Raw genomic sequence first — 19,989 nt, 5'->3', positions numbered from 1 at the left:
TATTCAATAAATATTCTGTGGTTTGATGCATTGTATCATATTTTTAATGTATTCTGATTATAAAGAGTTCTAAAACATAACAAAAAATCAGACAACTTTAAAAGGAAGGGACTCCAACAGAATGTGTTTGGTCTCAGTAATGTCCCTCAGCCATTGTTCTCGAAAGCGAATCTTTCCTGGTCTATAGAAGGGAAAAAAAAAACCACAAAAATATTTTATAGTCAAAACACTGAGCCATAACAGAATTCCCTCTTTGTTACTTTACCAGTGAGCAAGTAGTAGCTAGGGGAAAAGTGATGATGCAGATATGCATTTCCCTTCTGAATTGGGAGTCCATAATTGGGAGTTCTTCATCACTTCATACACACACACACACACACACACACACACACATTCTTTACAATTCTTTAGGCCCATATAAAAAGTTTAGAGACTTTTTTATTTAAAAAAAAAAGATTGTTATATGTGAATTAATTCAATGTGATTTTGGTGAAGGCACTGAAACATGATCTCTGTAGCCCAGTCTAGCCCAGAACTCACATCACTCTTCCTGCCTCAGCCTACCATACATTGAGATTCTAAGCATGCACCACCAAGCATGCTTAGAATGGGGTTATTATACATAAGTTAATTCAGAAAGGGGTTATTATACATAAGTTAATTCAGTATGAAGTTTTCTGTAGAGGGCTGGGGCTGTAGCTCAGTGGTAGAGCACCTGCCTAGCATGTGAAAGGCCCTGAGCTTGATTTCTAACACCAAAAAAAGACTTTGAAAGTTCATGTAGAAAGAACAGACATGACCCACTTTGCCCCACTCTGTTCTATCAACTAATCCACAAGTTTCTGATTGGTGAAAAAAACATACATTAAGAAGTTAAGAACAATTTTCTAAAACAGGGGCAGAACCCTGCTTTCAGCCCATACTGACTGTGGGAGGAGTGGTCCAAAGATGAAGTGAGAACTACATGAATTATCTGCATCTTTGGGCCTGCTGGATTCCTGGTGTATACCAACCTTCACCCTCACCCCTTTAAAATAAGTCTCCAAGTATTTATTACCTTAGAAGTAATTCTGAATTCTCAAAGATATAGGAGACATCAACAGGCAGATCCTAAGAGAGAGGAACAACTGTAAGCCTTCAACCATACCAAAGCTTAATTCCTTCCTTCCCTCCCTACATTTGTCTACATATATATTTGCATTTCTAGAATTCATTTCCCTTCTGAATTGGGAGTCCATAATTGGGAGTTCTTCATCACTTCACACTTATTCTGAAAACAATCTTTTTGGCCACAGATACCTTAAGCAACTTCACAAAATTGGAGACACAGGCAGAGGCCCGTGTTCCTCATTAGGAGCATGAATCAGTCTTTTACGTTTTTTTCTTTTTTTGCAGAGGGGGTGGGTTGTGCTTTTTGTTTTTTGTATTTTTAATCAAGGTTTTGTTTTGTTGTCTTCTTTCCCTATTCCAATTTATTCAGCTGTGACTCTCTACCTCTTAGGAATGGCATCAGAAGGAAATGATATGTATGAACAATGTTGGAATTTTTTTTTAATTTGAGGCCAGGATCTTGCTATATTACCTATACTGGTGTTGATTACCTAGACTCAAGTAAACCTCTCACCACAGCCTCCCTCCTGAGTGCCAGGATTGGATTATAAGTGTGCTACCACTCCCAACATACACTTTTTGTTCAGTTGGCTTTATGAGACAGGGTTTCATGGAGCCCAGGCTAGCCTCAAATTCAGTGTGTGGTAAAGATACTGGCTTTGAACTGATGCTCCTACCTCCATCTTCAAAGTGCTGGGATTACAGTTGTGTGCCACAATGCCCAGCTCCAAAAAATATTTTCTTTTCCAAAGAGGAAGAGTTATTTTGGGCTCCTGGTTTCAGACAATTTCAGTCCATGATGTTAGGGCAGGCAGAGTGGCAGGAGTATGGGGCATTACATGTTCATATGGCACAGAGGGAGACAACACAGGCAGAAACCGGAAGTGGATACAAACTTCAAAGGCCCATCCCTGGTGACCTACTTCCGCCAGCCAGGACCCACTTCATAGCCTTCAAAGTAGTGTCACAAGTCCAACAAATACTTTTTTTTTTCGGATAAGGACTTATACTGCTAGCCCAGGCTCTTGCCTAAGCCTCAAAAGTGCTGAGATTTTTGCAGGTATGAGTCACCATACCCAGCTATGGCTTACTGAAGGATTTTCTTCAAAGATTGACATTATTTTATTTATCTGTGGGTGTCTGTGTGTGTACACTTATGTTCAGGTACCTGCCAAGGCCAGAAGAAGGCATGGGACCCCCTTGAGCTGCAGTTACAGGCGGTTGTGAGCTATCTGATATTGGTGCTAAGAACTGAACTCAGGTCCTCTGCAGGAGCAGTAAGTGTTCTTAACCACTGAACCATCTCTGCCCTTGCCAATCAGCAAGAAAGCTGAGAGAGGGAAATGTGAACTCTCCACGTCTTGCAACTGTTTAGTTTTTTTTGGGTTCCAAACTCTGAAGAGATAGGCTTGTTTTAGGGTAGGATGATTAGAGCACATTGTCACAGTGACTTATTTGGTCCCTATATAAATCCATAGAATCAGATGGAGCTCAGATAATTTCTGTGAGACAGTGGGAAGGCAAATAGAAAATAGTATTTTAAAATTCATTTTTTTTAATTTATTTTACGCGTATGAGTGTTTTGCCTGCATGTATGTAAGTGTGCCTATGTCGTGCCATGCCTGTGAAGGTCAAAAAAGGGCATGAGATCCCCTGGAACTGGAATTAAGGACAGTTGTTAGCCACCATGTGAGTACTGGGAACCAAACCTGGGTGTTCTTAACCACTGAGCTACATCTCCCTGAGAATAACACTTTTTATGGCTGTTATATCCCAGCCATTAGATTTGTTCACAGGCCTGCTCTGAGGATCCCAAACCTGAATTCATAGATAATATTCTGGCTCCTTCTACACCAGCTGTCACTAGATTACTTTATTCATGGTCTACCTACTACCTATAAGCTTCTGTTATTTCAGGTTTTTATTAAGAGCCTACTACTTACTTCCTAGGCCTTGTTTTGTAGCAGGTCAAAAAAAAAAATCCCTGTGTGCCAGGAATGATGGCACATGCCTTTAATCCCAGCACTTGGGAAGCAGAGGCAGGCTGATCTCTGTGAGTTCAAGGCCGACCCGGTCTACACACTGAGTTCCAGGTCGGCTGGGGCTACAGAGAGACCCTGTCTCAAAAAAACAAAACAAAAAAGACAACAAAATAAAAAAAATCCCAGTGTTTATGGTGCTTACATTCTGGTGAAGGAGCAAACATTAACAAAATAATTATATAGAATATTTGGAAGTAATAGAGTGTTATGAAAAATAGCATTGGGTAGTATAGAAAATGCAGGAAAGGCCAGGCATGCTAGTGCATGCTGTAGTCCCAGCAGTGGTGACACTGAGGCAGGAGAATCAGGCATTACCTAAGGAGACCCTGACTCAAAAAGAAAATAAGCCAGGCATGATGGCACATCCTAATCCCAGCACTCAGGAAGTAGAGGCAGGATTGTTACAAGTTTGAGGCCAGCCTGGTCTACATAGTGAGTTCCAGTTCAGCCAAGGCTACATAGCAAGACTCTTTCAAAACAAGGGGGAGCTGGGGGTGTAGCTCAGTTGGTAAAGTGCTTTCCTCACATGCATGATGCCCTGGGTTCTATCCCCAACAACACATAAATTGGGCATTATTCTAGTTTGTCTCTTCATTGCTGTGACAAAACACTCCAACCACTACCAACTTGGGAAGGAAAGGGTTTATTTGTCTTACATCTCCCTGGTCACAGTTCATCAAGGAGCCCAAGGTAGGAACTCAGGGCAGGAACCTGGAGGCAGGAGCTGGAGCACAGGCCATGGAGGAACACTGCTTACTGGCTTGCTCCCCTGGCCCATGCTCAACCTGCTTTCTTATACAACACAGGCCCACACACCCAGGGGTGGCACCACCCACAGTGGGCTGGGCCCTCCCACATAATTCAACAATCAAGAAGATGCCCCACAGTCATGGCCACAGGCCAGTCCAATGGAAGCAATTCCCCAATTGAGGCTCCCTCAACCTAGGTGTGTCAAGTTTGACACTAAAGCTATCCAGCAGAGGCATGGTGGCACTTTCCTGTCATCCCAGCAACTTAGGAAGTGGAGGCAGGAGAATCCAAAATTCAAGGTTGTAGTGGTTTGAATGAAAGTAAACTCCAAGTATTTGGATATTTTGTCCTCAGATAGTGGCGGTGTTTTGGGAGGTCTTAGAAGGTGTGGCTATTCTGGGGCAAGCATGTCACTGGGGGTGGGCTTAGAGAGTTCTTGAGCCTTGCCAGATCTCCAGTTGCTCTCTTGCTTCCTGTGCTGGTTTAAAGATGTAGAGCCTAGCCTCCACTCCTCCAGCCACCTCTGCCGACATGCCTCTCTGCCATGATGGACTTTTGCCCCTTTTAGAACTGTAAACCCAAAAAAACTCTTCCTTCTAGCAATTGCTTTCGTCAGTGTTTCTATCACAGCAACAGAAAGTAACTAATACAGTAATTGGTACCAGAAGTGGGGTGTTGACTGTGAAAAATCTGCCCATATGGGATTTTGGAAGAATGTGGAAGACTTTGGAAGTTTGGGCTCGAAAAGCAGTTGATTGCTGTAAGCACAGCTTAACAGGCCAGTCTAGTAGATGCCTGCGAGAAAGTAGTGCTGAGTACAATGTAGTTCCAGAGGGAAATAAGGACTTAAGCAGCAATTGGGAAATTTTGGCAGAGTCAGGCTGGAGTCTGGCCACAGCCAAAAAGCTTACCTGAGGCTAATTTGAAAAGCCATGGACTAATTTCTCTGGTGGAAAACATAGAAATGGTGGTGTGGCTATTGATGGTGAATATTATACAGATTTACAGTAAAAAAGAGCAAGTGGAGCAGAAAGAAATACAGAATGTACAGGATGTATTGAAAAAGAGTACTAGGAAGGTTAATGTTGGAGCCCTGGCATGTGCTGGAGAGGATCCCTTTGATAAGGAGATTAAAGTGATTAAGGAGGGGCCTAGAGATTCGATTTTAAACAATGGAGAGAGTACCTCCAGGGCAAGACCACACCCAGTTAAGCCTCCAATTTGTGAAAGGAAAATGCTGCAGGGACCACTGAAGATAAAAGCTTCTAAAATAGATAAAGCAGGCTGGAGTCCATGGAAAACTTGCAGTCAAACTTGGCAGTGTTGTTCACCTAGTAGTGGCTTTAGAGGCATGAAAGATGCAAGAGTGAAGGGGTTATCAGTTCTTCCTCTATGGTTTCGGAGAGCTGCCAAGGCCAGGAAGCATGCAGCAGGGTTTCCCCTGCCTAGAGAAGGCCCTGATAGGCCATTGCGTGTAGCTGTGAAGGTGAAGCCTGGTTGGCAATGGAGACCCCAAGAAGACGTTTGTGATGCCAGAGCTGTGAGGCATCTGCCAAGAAGACCTGCATACAGGGAATGGCACCAGCCCAAGAGAGAGAGATGGGTTGAATGCAGCAAAGCTAAAGAGGCTGAGTCATCTAAGCCCTTTGGAAGTAAAGTCCCAGGAATTGAACGTGGAGCTACTGGATTTGGTGTTTGCCCAGCTGGTTTTCAGTCTTGTTTTGGTCTGGAATTTCCTTACTCTGCTTCTATTTCTCCCTTTTGAAATGGTAATGTGTATTCGGTTCTACTGTATGTTGGGAGTATGTAATTTGTCTTTTGATTTTATAGGGGCTTACAGTTATATTTCCCTGAGTCTCAGAAAAAACTTTGGACTGTGGATTTTTGAATAGTATTGAGACTGGTAATGACTATAGGGACTTTTAAAGTTGGACTAAATTCATTTTGCATTTTATGTGGTCATGAGCCTATAGGGGCTGGGGTGGAATGTGGTGGTTTGAATGAAAATGTCCCCCATAGGCTCCAAGTATTTGGATGTTTTGTCCCCATATGGTGGCACTGTTTTGGGAGGTCTTAGAATGTGTGGCTATCCTAGAGGATGCACATCACTGTGGGTGGGCTTAGAGAGTTCTTAAGTCTTGCAGGATCTCCATTTGCTCTCTTGCTTCCTGTGCTGGTTTGAAGATGTAGCACCTAGCTTCTGCTCCTCCTCCAGCCACCTCTGCCAACATGCCTCTCCGCCATGATGGACTCTTGCCCCTTATGGAATTGTAAGCCCAAATAAACTCTTTGTTCTATCAATTGCTTTCGTCAGTGTTTCTATCACAGCTACAAAAAGTAACTAATGCACAGGTCATCCTCAGTTACTTAGTAAAATGGAGGCCAAGTTGGGCTACATGAGACCCTTACTCAAAAAGGAAGGGGAAGGAAAGGAAGGGGAATGGAAGGGGAAGAAGGGAAAGGGAAGGGAAGAATGGAAGGGGAAGGGGAAAGGGAAAAAAGAAAAGAATAGGGCAGAGAGGTGATGAGGTAGCAGGAAATGCATGCCTCTGGGAGTAAATGTAGTTAAAAGGACTGGTGAATACCTCTACCAGGCTTATTGGAGGAATAGCAAGATCAGAGTGGCTAAAGCACAATAAGTGAGGAGAAAGAGGTAATGAGAACACAGAAATAACCAGGGACTAGATCACATAAGGCCCTTGCTATTCAAATGTCAGCCTCTGGATGTGTGCTGTCAGCATTACCTACAAGTTTTTGAGGATGCATCCTTTCCAGCCCTACCCAGACCTGATGAATCAGAATCTTCATTTAACAAGTTCCCCCTAAGTAATTTGCATGTACTTTCAAGTTCCAGAACTACTTTGGGGAAGTTTTAAACAGAGGAGTGAGAGATGACTCAGCAGTTAAGAGTGCTTGCTGCTCTTGTAGAGGACCCAAATTCTGTTCCCAGCACCTATATCAGGTGGCTCACAATCAGCCATCACTCCAGTTCTGAGAGGTCCAGTGCCCTCTTCTGGCCTCTGTGGGCAACGGCACTCATGTGCACAGACATATACATACACATAAATAATAAAAATAGATCTTTAAACAGAAGAATGACCGAAATTCACTTTATAAGATCCACTCCCAGGGATGGAGAGACAGCTCAGCAGTTATGAGTACTGGATGCTCTTTCAGAGGACCCAAGTTCGGTTCCCAGCACCCACATGGTGGCTAACAACTGTCCTTAACTAGTTCTAGAGGAATCTGATGCCCTCGTCTAATCTCCGTGGGCATTGTGCAACACAGGTGCACTTGCATACATGTAGGCAACACACTCATACAATAGAAATAATAAAATATTTTAAGATCCAATCTGGCTGGCTACTACATGTGGGCAAGGGTGGAAACTTGAAATTATCTTGGAGAAGGGAGGAGGGAGGGAGGAAGGAAGGAAGATGTTTTAGAGCAGGGTGGTAGAAGCAGAGTGGGGAGAGATTGTGGGAGCTTTGCAGCTACAGCTGCCTCGGTTTCTTAATGGCTCATTGAGGACTGTGAGAGAGAAAGAAGAATCAAGGAACAATCCAAGGATTAGCCATCAACTCAGATTCAAAGACTACAAGTAGGTCGATGTGGAAGAGAAAAACACACATTCAGTTTCAGGCCTGGGGTTGTAGCTCAGTGGTAAAGTACTTGCTTATCTTGCAGAAGGCCCTAGGTTCAATCCTCAGCACCACAGAAACAAAAGAAAAAAAATCTGTTAAAAACAGTGAGGGGGGTGGAGAGACGGCTCAGCAGTTAAGAGCATTGGCTGCTCTTGCAAAGGACCGGGGTTCTGTTCCCAGCATCCATATGGTAGCTTAACAATCATCCGTAACTCTATTTCCAAGGGATCTGATGCCCTCTTCTGACCTCCTTAGGCATTGCACAACACAGGTGCACTTATACAAATGCAGGCAATAAGCTCATACATAAAACATAAAAATAATTTTTAAAAAATTTAAGTAAATGATCTGAGTATGGTGGCACACATCTTGAATCCCAACACTTGGGAGTCAAAAGCAGTAGAGTCTCTCTGAGTCTGAGACCAACCTGGGCTACATAATGAGTTTTGGGCCTACCAGGGCTACATAGTAAGGCCTTGTCTCAAAGAAAGAAAGAAAAAAGAAAACTAAGTGAAATGCTTTGATAAACCTCAAAGTGAAGGGGTCTGGGCTAGAGGTATAAAGTTGGAAACCATAAGATCTAAGTGCTATTTACTTACCTTATTGATTCACTTATTATTTTTTGAGATAAAGGAATCTCACTGTCTTACCCAGGCTGGCCATAACTCTTGGATTCAAGTGATTCTCCTCCCTCAACCTCCTGAGTGCTAAGAGTAACTTGTGCACCACTGTGCCTAGCTTGAGTTTCTGTTTGTCTGTATCTTGGTTTTGAAATACAGATCTTGCTGTTGCTCAGGCTGGTCTCAAATTTGTGAATTCAAGTGATCTTCCCATTTCAGCCTCTCAGTGGCTGGGACTATAGGCTGCATTATGTGTGTGAATGTTATGCCTGCATGTAAGGAAGTGCACCCATGTCATGCAATGCCCGCAGAGGACAGAAGAGGCTTTCAGATCCCCTGGAATTGGAGTTACAGACAGTTACTAGCTGCCATGTGGGTGCTGGGATTCAAACCCGGGTCTTCTGCAAGAACAGTCAGTATTCTTAACCATGGAGCCACCTCTCCAGCCCCTGGGTAACCTTTAAAGCCAATGAGACTGGAAAAGGTAAGCATGTGAACGTAGAGAAGCGGCCTGGGTGCTGGGACACTCCAACATGAAGGGTCAGTGTGAGGTAGAGACACCAGTAGAAAACTAAAAGGAACCGTCAGTGAGGCATGAAGGGCACCTCAAGAGCATGTTCTAGAGCCCAGAAGCAAAGTATCTTGGGGGGGGTGGCAATCAGCATAATAAGTGCTGCAGACAGGACATGTAAGATGAAGGCAGAAATTTGGCCATCATATTTTGTGGGCTGGACCTATAGCTCAATGGCAGAGTACCCATCCAGCATGTGCGAGACCCTGGATTTGACCCCCAGTACCACAGAAACAAATAAATCCATAAATCATTCATTCATTGGAGTCAGCATGGTGACATACACCTGTAATCCAAGCACTTGGGAGACAGAGGCAGGAGGATCAGAATTTCAAAGCCATCCTTGGCTACATAGTAAGTTCAGGATTAACTTAGGCTTTGAGACCTTGTCTCAAAAAGTGCAGAGGGGGAGTAGGCTGGAGAATACTGTCTGCTCTTGCAGAAGACCCAAGTTCAGTTCCCAGTACCCACATGATGACTAACAGTCTGTAGCTCCAGTTCCAGGGCATCAGATGCCCTGTTCTGGCTTCTGCAGGAATTGCATGGCACAGGTGCACTTACATGTATGCAGGTAAAACACTTATAATTTTTTTTTTAATTTAAAGGCTGAGTGTGGTGGCACATGCTTTAGTCCCAACACTCCGAAGGCAGATGCAGGTGGATCTCTGTGAGTTCAAGGCCACTGGTCTACATAGTGAGTTCCAAGTCAGCCAGAGATACATAGTGAGATCCTGTCTCCAAAAAAAAAAAGTTTGCAATGAGGGAGGTTGATGTTCATGGCTAGAGAAGTCTCCATTGTAGCTGAATCCTCACTGAAGGGACCAGGGAACAAAAGGAAAAGCTTACCGGAGGGCTTTTTTTGTTGAACTTGATGGTGAAGTAGGCATTAGCACTGACTCGTGCCATGGGTCTCACAGCAGTGGAGGCACTCCAGCACACATGGTAGATAAAGTAGAAGGAGTGAATTAAATCTTTCCTCTCTATAAAATCTACGTAGTATGCCCAGCGGTTTTGAAACTCCCAAGTCTGTTTCATAGAAAAAAGAGAAAGCTCAGAGAAAGAAAAACAGGCTCAGCACAAAGACTTTTGACAAAGGCAATACGATACAGCTCTGAAATCCTGGCGTTTTTATTGCAATTCAAACTAGAACCAACTCCCAAGTATTCCCATGGTAGAGGAGAAAAGTAAGCCAGGAATGCAAAGTTCACTTGGAATGGCTTTGGGCTTCTGGGACACTCTTAGGTATAGACCTGTACATATAGACCAAACACACACAACACACTTCTCCATACCCTGACTGGGGAGGCAAGTGTGGATAATTGGAAAATAACTGGTGATTGAAATAGGTATTCTGCTTACTTCACCCCAGGAGATCCACAGGGATTACTAGAAAGCAATGAACTCCAACCATCTGTAAAATTGGACTCAATTGGTAGCCATTACGTGGTTTATAAAATTTAGTTCCCAGACCCCAAGTCAGGTAACTCACAATTGCGTGTAACTACAGCCCCAGGAGATTTAATGCCTACTTCTGGCCTCTCGGGGCATCTGCTACACATGTGAACATAATTTAAATTATGTGTACATAATTTTAAACAAAACAGCCAGGGATGGTAGCACATGCCTTTCATCCCAGCACTTGGGAGGCAGAAGCAGGCAAATCTCTGTGAGTTTGAGGCCAGCATTGTCTGCACAGCAGTTTCCAGGACCAGCCGGCACTACATAGTGAGAACCTGTGTCAAAAAAATAAAGGCTGGAGAGATGGCTCAGCGGTTAAGAACACTGGTTGTTCTTGCAGAAGACCTGAGTTCAAATCCCAGAACCCACATGGCAGCTAACAACTGTCTGTAACTCCAGTTCCAGGGATCCGACAGTTTCTTCTGTCCTCCACAGGCATTGCACGACACGGGTGCAATTACCTACATGCAGGTAATACACGCATACCGTAAAATAAAAATAATAAATGAAATATTTAAATAAATAAAGCAAAAATTTCCCACCTTGATTTTGTAACCCATGTGGAAATTATCTTTATTTATTCTAGCTGTCTTTGCCATCATCCCTTTTCATGATTCTCAGGGCCTCAAACTTTTTTTTTTTTTTTTTTTTTTTAGAAAAAGCCCCCTTTTAGTCCCCGCGGGGCTGGAACTCTTTTTATAGACCCGGGTAGCATTGATCTTGCAGAGATCCACCTGCCTCTGCCTCCTGAGTGCTGGGATTAAAGGTGTATGCCACCATGCCAGAGGGTGTTAAATTTTTGATCAGTGGAGACCCTTTTTATTGCTCCTCACCTCCTGAGGAACCTGGAGTGGTCAAGTAACTTACCGAAACAAAATACTCAATTTGTATACGACCCTTTTCTGCTGTGAATTCACCATGACTGAGCCATTTGATGTTCTTGACAGGGTTTCTAGCATCTGTAAACAGCATGAATTTGTTAACTTGTCTGGGAGTGTGGTGTTGCAATAATGAGACTATTAATTCTTTAGGCAAACCAGCAGGACCACTACCTTCCACAAACCAAACAGCAGAAGCTATGGCATTGTCAACTATAGTCCGAGCTAAACTGCTTGTCTCGTCGTCTTCTCTTTTCTCTACCATGGGCTTCTCTTTCAGTTCTACCACGGGCTTGGGCTTCTCTTTCAGTTCTACCACGGGCTCGGGCTTCTCTTTCAGTTCTACCACGGGCTTCTCTTTCAGTTCTACCACGGGCTTCTCTTTCAGTTCTACCACGGGCTTCTTCTCCACCTCTGGCACAGGCACCTTCTCCTTTACCTGGATCAGAGGCTGCGTTTCTTTTATATATGGCACAATTACCACAGCCTTGTCTTTTATCTCTGGCAAAGCTGGCACACCTTTCGTTTCTTTCACCTCTGGCACTGGGACCTTGTCTTTGATTTCCATCACAGCTGGCAGAATCTCCTTCTTTATGTCTCTCATAACCGTTTCTTTTTTCTCTGTTGATATTGGCATAATGATTTTTTCTTTCAGTTCTATCACAATCTTGTTTTCTTCTGTGTCGGTTACACTCTTGTCTTTTACATCTGGCGCAAATGTCACAGTTTTCTTCTGTTTTGTCCCTGTCGACTTCCTGTCTTTGGGATCTTTCAGGATGGTCAGGATCTTCTTTTCTTTTGTGTCTGTTATAATCCTCTTGTCCTTTGTATCTGTCACAGTTGTCACAGTCTTCTTGTCTTTTGGCTCCGCTATCACAGGCTTCTTCGGCTCTATCACAGCCTTGTCCTTTGACCCGCTAACATTCTTTTTTTCTTGAACATCTGGTTTTGTCTTCTTGCTTATACTACTGCTCTCCACAATCGTTAACCTCCGGTTTGGAGGCTTTCTTTTGTTATACATTTTCCTTTGCATTAAAAAAAATCAAGAAGTTATTCTGTGTATGTATGGTTACAAGCCACAAAAAGCACTCACATAAACACACACTGTCTCTTGAAGAATTACAAGACTCAGGCAACAGTTGTATCTTGGGAGGAGATTGTGGCCTAAGGATAGGAGTTAGACCTTCCTACCAACGCTTTATATCTGGAAATTGAAATATATTTTTCCTGAAAACCAAGGCTTTTCACATTCTCCAAACTACAAGACTTAAAATGTCATAGGCTGCCAAGTACGATGGTGCACACATTTTTTTTTTTTTGCCTTTTTGAAGACAGGGTCTCCCCGTAGTGGGGCTGGCCTAGAACTCACTAGACCAGGCTGGCCTTGAACTCACAGAGATCCACCTACCTCTGCCTCCCAAGGGATTAAAGGCGAGTGCCACCACGCCCAGCATGATGGTGCACACTTTTGACCCTAGCACCTAGGAAGCAAAGGCAAGTGGATCTCTGTGCATTGATCTCTGTGCATTTGAGGCCAGCCAGGGCTACACAGTGAAACCCTATCTCAAAAACAAATAAACAAACAAATAAATAATAAATGGTAATAGAGTGATTCCTAGCTTCTTTGAACTAGAACTCCAAATACTGATGTCTAGTTGAGTCTTTCAAAGAACTTCAATCCATGCTTTGTGCAACTAAGGGCAACACACACACACACAAACACACACACACACACACACACACACACACACATAAACTACTGAAGTAAGAGGCAAGACAGCAGGATTGGTGTTTCAATTTTCTCTCTTGGGTTTTCCAGACGTATAATTCTAGTATCTCCAAGAAACTATCATTCTTTTTTTTGTTCTTTTTTTTTTATTTTTGAGACAAGGGCCTACTATGTAGGCCTGGCTTGCCTAGAACTCACAGAGAGCTATCTGCCTGTGCTTCCCCAGTGCTGGAATTAAAGACATGCACCACCATGCCTGGCCAAGAAACTACCATTTTATTATCTCTTTTCCTAAAACACATATATCTCTTGTTAAGTGGAATTCAAGATGATGAGCACGCTCCCCTGCATCTGACTTCAGCTACATAGCAAGTTTGAGGCCAGCATGGGCTACATGAGACCCTGTTTCAAAAAAGAAATTAAAAAAAAGAATGAAAACATTTGAGCTGAGCATGGTAGCATGGCATATATCTGTAATCCCAGCACTTAGAAATCTGAGGCAGGGACTGGACAGATGGCTCAGTAGTTAAGAGCACTGGCTGTTCTTGCAGAGGACTCAGGTTCAGGTCCCAGCACGCACATGGCAGCTAACAATTGTCTGTAACTCCAGTTCCAGGAAATCCAACACCCTCTTCTGACATCTGCAGGCATTTCATGACACAGGTGCACTTACTTACATGCAGGCAATACACTCATACACATAAAATAAAAATAATAAAGTATTTTTAAAATATAAAATAAAAAAGCTGAAGCAGGAGGACTGTGTGTTAAAGGCCAGTTTGGGCTACATGGCAACACCCTGTCTTTAAGAAAAGGGGAAGAATTTGTCTGTTCCTGCTCTAGTAAGATTTTTGTGTGTGTGTCTTTTTTGAGACAGGGTCTCCCTGTAGCCCCAGCTGTCCTGGAACTCACTATGTAGACCAGGCTGGCCTCGAACTCACAATGATCCGCCTGCCTCTGCCTCCCAAGTGCTGGGATAAAGGCGTGTGTCACCACGCCCTGCCTGTCTAGTAAGAATTTTTTATCATAAATTCAGCTACAGTTTTTCAAATACCTCAGCATCTACTGAGAATGTGAACGTTGGAGTTCACAGAGCTGTATGTGCCCATCACAGAGCTAGGAGTGTGCACATTGCTAATCTTTTTTTCCTCATCTTTCCACTCGAGTATTGGATACTCTTTCCCTTCTTATCTGCTTGTAAACTCCTTGCAGGCAAATCTTTACATGAGGGGAGGGGGTGACAGTGGATGTCTCTCCCAACCGAGTTCATTTTTCTGCAAATAAAGTTCCCGATTTGGAAGTATTTAATGTGCTGCATTTCACCTTGGTCTTAGAGATCCGATCTGACACTAGCTACTTTCCATCTACCTTTCCAGCTCTGCTCTCCTCTATCTCCCTCTGAGCTGGAAAGCCGAGTCCTTACCCGACTAAACCACATCAACTGGCTCTCTAGTGCCATCTAGTGTCAAAGTGGCACCACACACGGAAGAGCATTCTTGCAGAATGGGGAGAGGGAAACTATATTCCCTGGAGGCTGTCCTCGCTCTACACAGGGGCACCTGTGATTTGGTGGTTTGGAGAACCTTCCAGCTTCTCAGGGCTGCTGTCTTACCCAACCTCTCATCTGGTAAAGGTAACCATTCTGGCCCTCAACCCCCCCCTTACTAGCCTCAGCAAGCTGAACTTGCCTTTGTTTTCCTGCCTTCTGTCCACTGCCTAGACCAACTCTCCAATTTTAGTGTGATAACAGTTTTCTATAGGGACCTGAAGTCCCACATAAACAGAGGTACTCCCTTAAGCACCAAGCTATTGCTCCAATCCCAGAAGGATGCTTGTTACCTTGTGAAAATAAGTGGACATACCAACACAGTCTGGCTCCATAATGCATGTGCTTAGTCTACCTATTCTCCCCAAGATTCAGAAAGGGCCATGGGGTTGGATTTCTTCTTAAATTTTAATTCAGAGCCCATAATGTACTCTCTATCTGCAAGCCTCTTTTTTATTTGTTTTTTACATTTATTTTTTACTTGGAGGGAGGGGGCCTATGCATGCCTCAGCGCCTGTGCGGAGCTCAGAGGACAAATTGTAGGAGTCTGTTCTCTGCTTCTACCATGTGGGTTCTGGGGATCAGTGTCAAATGTTCAGGCTTGGCAGCAAGAGCCTTTACCCACTGAGCCAAGTTGCCAGTCCTGTAAGCCTCTTTCATGAAGAGCAACCCTTTTTCTTTCTTGATATCATTGTTCCCAAGGGGGTGAGGGATACTGCACAAGGCAACCCAGTTCCCAGGACCATCCAAGAATAAGCTGCATACCCTTTAAGCATTCCTGTAATAGTGGAGACCAATGCTCATTTAGGCTTTGGTATTTTCATTTTCAGCTCAATTTACCACCACTTCAGTTTCCTCTTGCTACAGCTGATGGTTTAACATTCAGCAAATTGCCTATTGGTAAATTTAGTAGAAGCCAGACTGGGCGGGGGGTGGGGTTATATATGGTAAGAATGACTACCTTATAACCTTCTCAGGGACTCTTGTACTCTAACGGGCCAGGGAACACTGAGGGCCTAGAAAGAAACTGAGCTTTTAAGCTGGATGTGCTGTATATGCCCCTAGTCCCACCATTCAGGAGGTGGAGGCAGGAAGATCAGGAGTTCAAAGTCATTCTCGACTACATAGCAAGTTTGAGACCAGCCTGAGCTACATGACACTTCTGTCTCAAAAAACATGAAGAAAGAAGGAAAGAAAGAGGGAAGAAGGAAGGAAGAATAATAATATAATTATAATTCCTTAATTAGGAATAGTTAAGAGGCCAGGAGGGCAGCATGGGTGGGAAGAGATGGAGACATGGTCAAGTCTGTGATCTGAGTGATGGATAGAGAGAATAGCAGGCCTCTTTTGAGGACTCCCCCATCCCTACAAAACCCCAGTACCTAAATGAGCAGATCTTTGTTCAAATCGGTAGCAGAGGTAGCTGGAGAAGACTTAGTCTCAGCAGTGTTTCCCAACGTTCCCAAGATGGAATGTTTACAAGTGCTGCCACAGCAACAGCCAATTTCAACAATGAGAAGCAAAACCCACATGCTTTTGTTAATAAAAGAAAGGAAAATGAGAGAGGAGAAGGAGGAGCATTAGTCTCAGCAAGATCAAACACTAGTAACAGAACTAATTTGTAGGAGCCAAGACTAGCTTCTTCCCAGCAGATGAGCTTTTAGGACTGTGCCAGGAAGACTATTGATGTGATATTCCTCAGCTAATAGACACTGGACATCGGCATGCTGAGCTGGCCGCTGTCTGGAGTCATCTACTTCTTGCAATCACATCAGAAGGTAGGTATCAGCAATTTCATACTATAGATGAAGAAACTAAGGCACACAGAATGTGATTTAAGCTGTCAAAACTCAAACCCAGAACTGACTTTGCTGACTGCTATTTTACCTTTTCATGTCTAAATTGGGAGGTTAGAACCTCCTTATGTGCTTGGCTGTTCTAAAAGGTGTCTTTAGGGTATCAAGGATGAGAGAGTATAAAATAATGATTATTCACATAAACTAATTTACTTAGCATTTTTCTTTCCAAATTTCTTGTCTATAAAATGAAGATGATCATGCTCTCAAGTAGGTTTTCTTAATTTTATTTTTATTTATGTTTTTATATGCATGAGTGTTTTGCCTGCATATATTTAAGTGTACTACATATGTGCAATGCCTGAGGTGGGTAGAAAAGGGTGTCAGAGTCCCTGGAACTAGGGTTACAGATGGTCGTTAGCCACCATGCGGGTGCTGGGAACCAAAGTCAGGTCCTTTGCAAGAACAGCCAGTGCTCTTAACCACTGAATCATCTCTCCAGCCCCTTTTTCTTTTTGAAACAAGGTCTCATGTATCCCCAGCTGGCCTTGAAGTTGCTGTGTAGCTGAGGATGACCTTGAATTTCTGATCCTGCCTCCACCTCCTGAGTTCTGGACTTAAATATGTGTCCTACCTTACCAGGGCTTCATACACGATAGGCAAGAACTCTACCCTGGATAAGGTTTTGTGTTTTTGTTTGTTTCTTTGGTTGAGGCAAGGTCTCACTATGTAGCCCTGGCTGGCCCGAAACTTGCTTTGTAGACCAGGTTGGCCTTGAACTCACAGAGCTCTGCCTGCTCCTGCCTCCCAAGGGTTTTTTTTTATGAGAATTAAACACATAATTCATATGAAGATTAAGAACAATGCCAGATATGTCATAGAATTTTTCTATAATGTTTAAATAATATTCCTAGTATCATTACTAATAATAGTGATATTTTTAATTGATGTTTTTATTTGTACAATATTTTGATTGCCAGTATGTATACTGTTATGTATGTAGTGCCCCCGAAGGCCAGAATGTCATGGTTCAGTGACTACTAGGGGCCATGTCTCTAGCTCCTAGTAGTGATATTTTAAATGGCATATATGTAAATGGTCTTAGCTGATGGCCCAATCTCATTAGTACACAAAATTCCTCAGAATTCAGAATCCCTGCCCTGAATCATGCTGTATGTGTGGAATGCTTACTCACCATGACACAATTGATCTGCATTCTAGCAAAGGAATAAAGCATGTTCTCTTAAGTGTCTTCCTCTTTCTCTAGAGATACAATGTACGGGGTTGGAGAGATGGCTCAGTGGTTAAGAACACTGACTGCTCTTGCAGAGGACCTGGGTTCAATTCCCAGCACCCACATGGCAACTATGAACTGTCCTTAACTCCAGTTCCAGGGGACTCCAAAGGCCTCTTCTGACCTCTGCAGCATTGCATGACACAGGTGCACTCACATATATGCAGGCAATAATACACTCATACACATATAATAAAAATAATAAAATAAAATGTTTTTTTAAAAAAGAGATACCATGTACATTGAGGTTCCACACAGAGATCTCTCTGCTGATGATGTGGTGAGGTTGGTAAGTAGAGGTGGCAAGGGAGAGTGTGCAGGCAGTGTGGTGTAGTAAAAAGAGCATGTTAAATAAACCATGATGATTTACTAAACTTGCATATGAAGATTCCAGCTTCTTTTCTTACACTCATAATTACTGTATTGTTTTGGAGTGAGTTGTCAGCTAATTTTTTCTCATAGGTGATAGGAAATATTAAAAATGCATAAATTGCATAAACATGATTTGTAGTATCAGGTTGGATTTTGTTCTAAATCTCAGTGGGCTGTTCTAATTTCTTTATCTTTTACATTGTTGTAATAAGTTTATTAAAATATGTCATTCTCTAAAATTAAATGATATCCCTTTGAAAGTTTAAAAAAAAAAAGAGCACATTCCATGCTGGGCTCTAGAACTAGCGCCAGAATAAAAGAAGAGAAAAACTAGAGCTGGGCAATGTGATGGTACACACCTGGAATCCTAGCACTCAGGAAACTGAGACAGGAACATGGAGTTTGAGGCCAGCCTGGGAAAGATAGCAAGTTTCAGTGTAGCTTGAGCTACCCTGTCTTATTTAAAAAATAAAATAAAATAAAAAGGACATGTGTGATGATACACGGCTGTCATCCCAGCAATCCCAGCACTCTGGAGGCAGAAAGGTCACTGCAAATTAGAGGCGAGCATGGTCTACATAGTGAATTACAGGTCAGTCAGGGCTACGGAGTATGAGGGGGGACTCTGAACACAGAAGGCATTGAATCCCTGCTCTGCCACATGGTACCAGTGTGTATTCAGACAGGTCTTTCCACCTCTCAGAGCCTTGTGTATACAATGCAAATGTTTAATAAGATGAAATGTAATGATTCATACAAGGACTAAGTGCTCAGTGAACACGTGTTACCTCAGTCAGGATGAGGAAGAAGCTAACCATAACAGAATCATAAACCAGAAGAGCCAGAAAGAACCTTCCAGTGCCCTGAAGCTGAGAGCTTGTGCCCTGAGCTCTCTGTCATTAGGTCAATGCCCAGCAGCCAAGCCAGAATGATTCATGTGGACACTGTCACTAGTGAACATACAAACTCCAGGGCTACTGCCTATCAAAAATTATTATTGGAAGACTGGAGAGATGGGACTCAGTGGTTAAGAGCACTGGCTGCTTTTGCAGAGGACCCAGGTTCAGCTCCCAGCACCCACATGGCAGCTAACAACCATCCATAACTCCAGTTCAAGGGAATCTAATGCCCTCTTCTTGACTCTGCAGGCATTGCATGACATGGGTGCACTTACATACATGTAGGCAAAATATTCATAACCATAAAATAAAAATAAATAAATGAATAAATAAAAATTAAAAATGGTGACCGGCCTCAATTCTATTCACTGCACTGACACCCATGAGGCCTATCAGACCAAGTACCATGAGCCTTATAGGGCCACGGCAATTCCCTCCTCCTGGTTTCCCTAGGGGAGTGCTGTTTCTGGGACAGGACCTGGAAACAGGTGTTAATGCAGCATGTTCCAAAAGGACAAAGTTCTGAACTTGGGTCTTCTGCAAGAGCAGTACATACTCTAACTGCTGAACCATCTCCCCAGTCCCCAGGAGTAGGATTCAATTTTTTGTTGTTGTTTTGTTTTGGTTTTCTGTTGTTGTTTTTTACATGTTTAATGTTTTTTACATTCTTCTTGGTAGCACTGTCCATAAAAGTTTCACATAATCAGTGAGAAACTGAACTAAGAATCATTTTTTTCATACCTATATCACCAACCATGTCCTGTAGCCTAATGTTCCTTACCAGAAAAAAAGGTTTCTTTTGATGACTTTATGTGTGTGCTTGTGTGTGTGGCGTATGCATGCACATATGTGCATGTGCATATGCACATGTGCATAAAACCAGCATAATGTGGAATCCAGAGCTGGATGTCAGGTGTATTCGTTTTGCACTGCTTAATTAGTTTTTGAGACAGGGTTTCTCTTTGAATCTCGAGCTCCTCATTTCAGGTGGACTGGTTGACCAGCGAGGCTCTGGGATCCACCTGTCTGCCCTATTCTCTCACGTTGCTATTAGACATGCACTGCTGAAAAGTCCCTGGCTTTATGTAGGTGGGGGAGAGGCAAACTCAGGTCCTCATTCTTATACAGCAAGTACTTTACTCACCAAGATAACTCCCTAGACCTCTAAAAAGAATTTTTTTAAGTAAATCTTTGATCAATATTTATATTCACCCGTTAGGACTCCAAAGATTTTTTTAAAACCTTAATCTTTCAAGATTTAAGAACCTTACTGTGAGGCC

General features: G+C 43.0%; 1 protein-coding gene across 1 annotated transcript; it reads right to left on the bottom strand.

The window, feature by feature from the left end:
* Nucleotides 1-12,101, bottom strand: Akap14 (A-kinase anchoring protein 14). The gene is made up of 3 exons (XM_029569014.1): nucleotides 11,063-12,101; nucleotides 9,584-9,763; nucleotides 1-1,110 (listed from the first exon to the last, which is right to left on the bottom strand). Exons 1-3 carry the CDS (start codon nucleotides 12,092-12,094, stop codon nucleotides 1,054-1,056), a joined length of 1,269 nt encoding a protein of 422 aa, XP_029424874.1. The 5' UTR covers nucleotides 12,095-12,101; the 3' UTR covers nucleotides 1-1,053.
* Between the last annotated feature and the right edge of the window lie 7,888 nt (nucleotides 12,102-19,989).

Source organism: Nannospalax galili, unplaced genomic scaffold (assembly GCF_000622305.1).
Source record: "Nannospalax galili isolate Female #2095 unplaced genomic scaffold, S.galili_v1.0 scaffold311, whole genome shotgun sequence".
In the NCBI taxonomy this organism is placed as follows: Eukaryota; Metazoa; Chordata; class Mammalia; order Rodentia; family Spalacidae; genus Nannospalax; species Nannospalax galili.
This window is presented reverse-complemented; position numbering and strand designations above follow the sequence as displayed.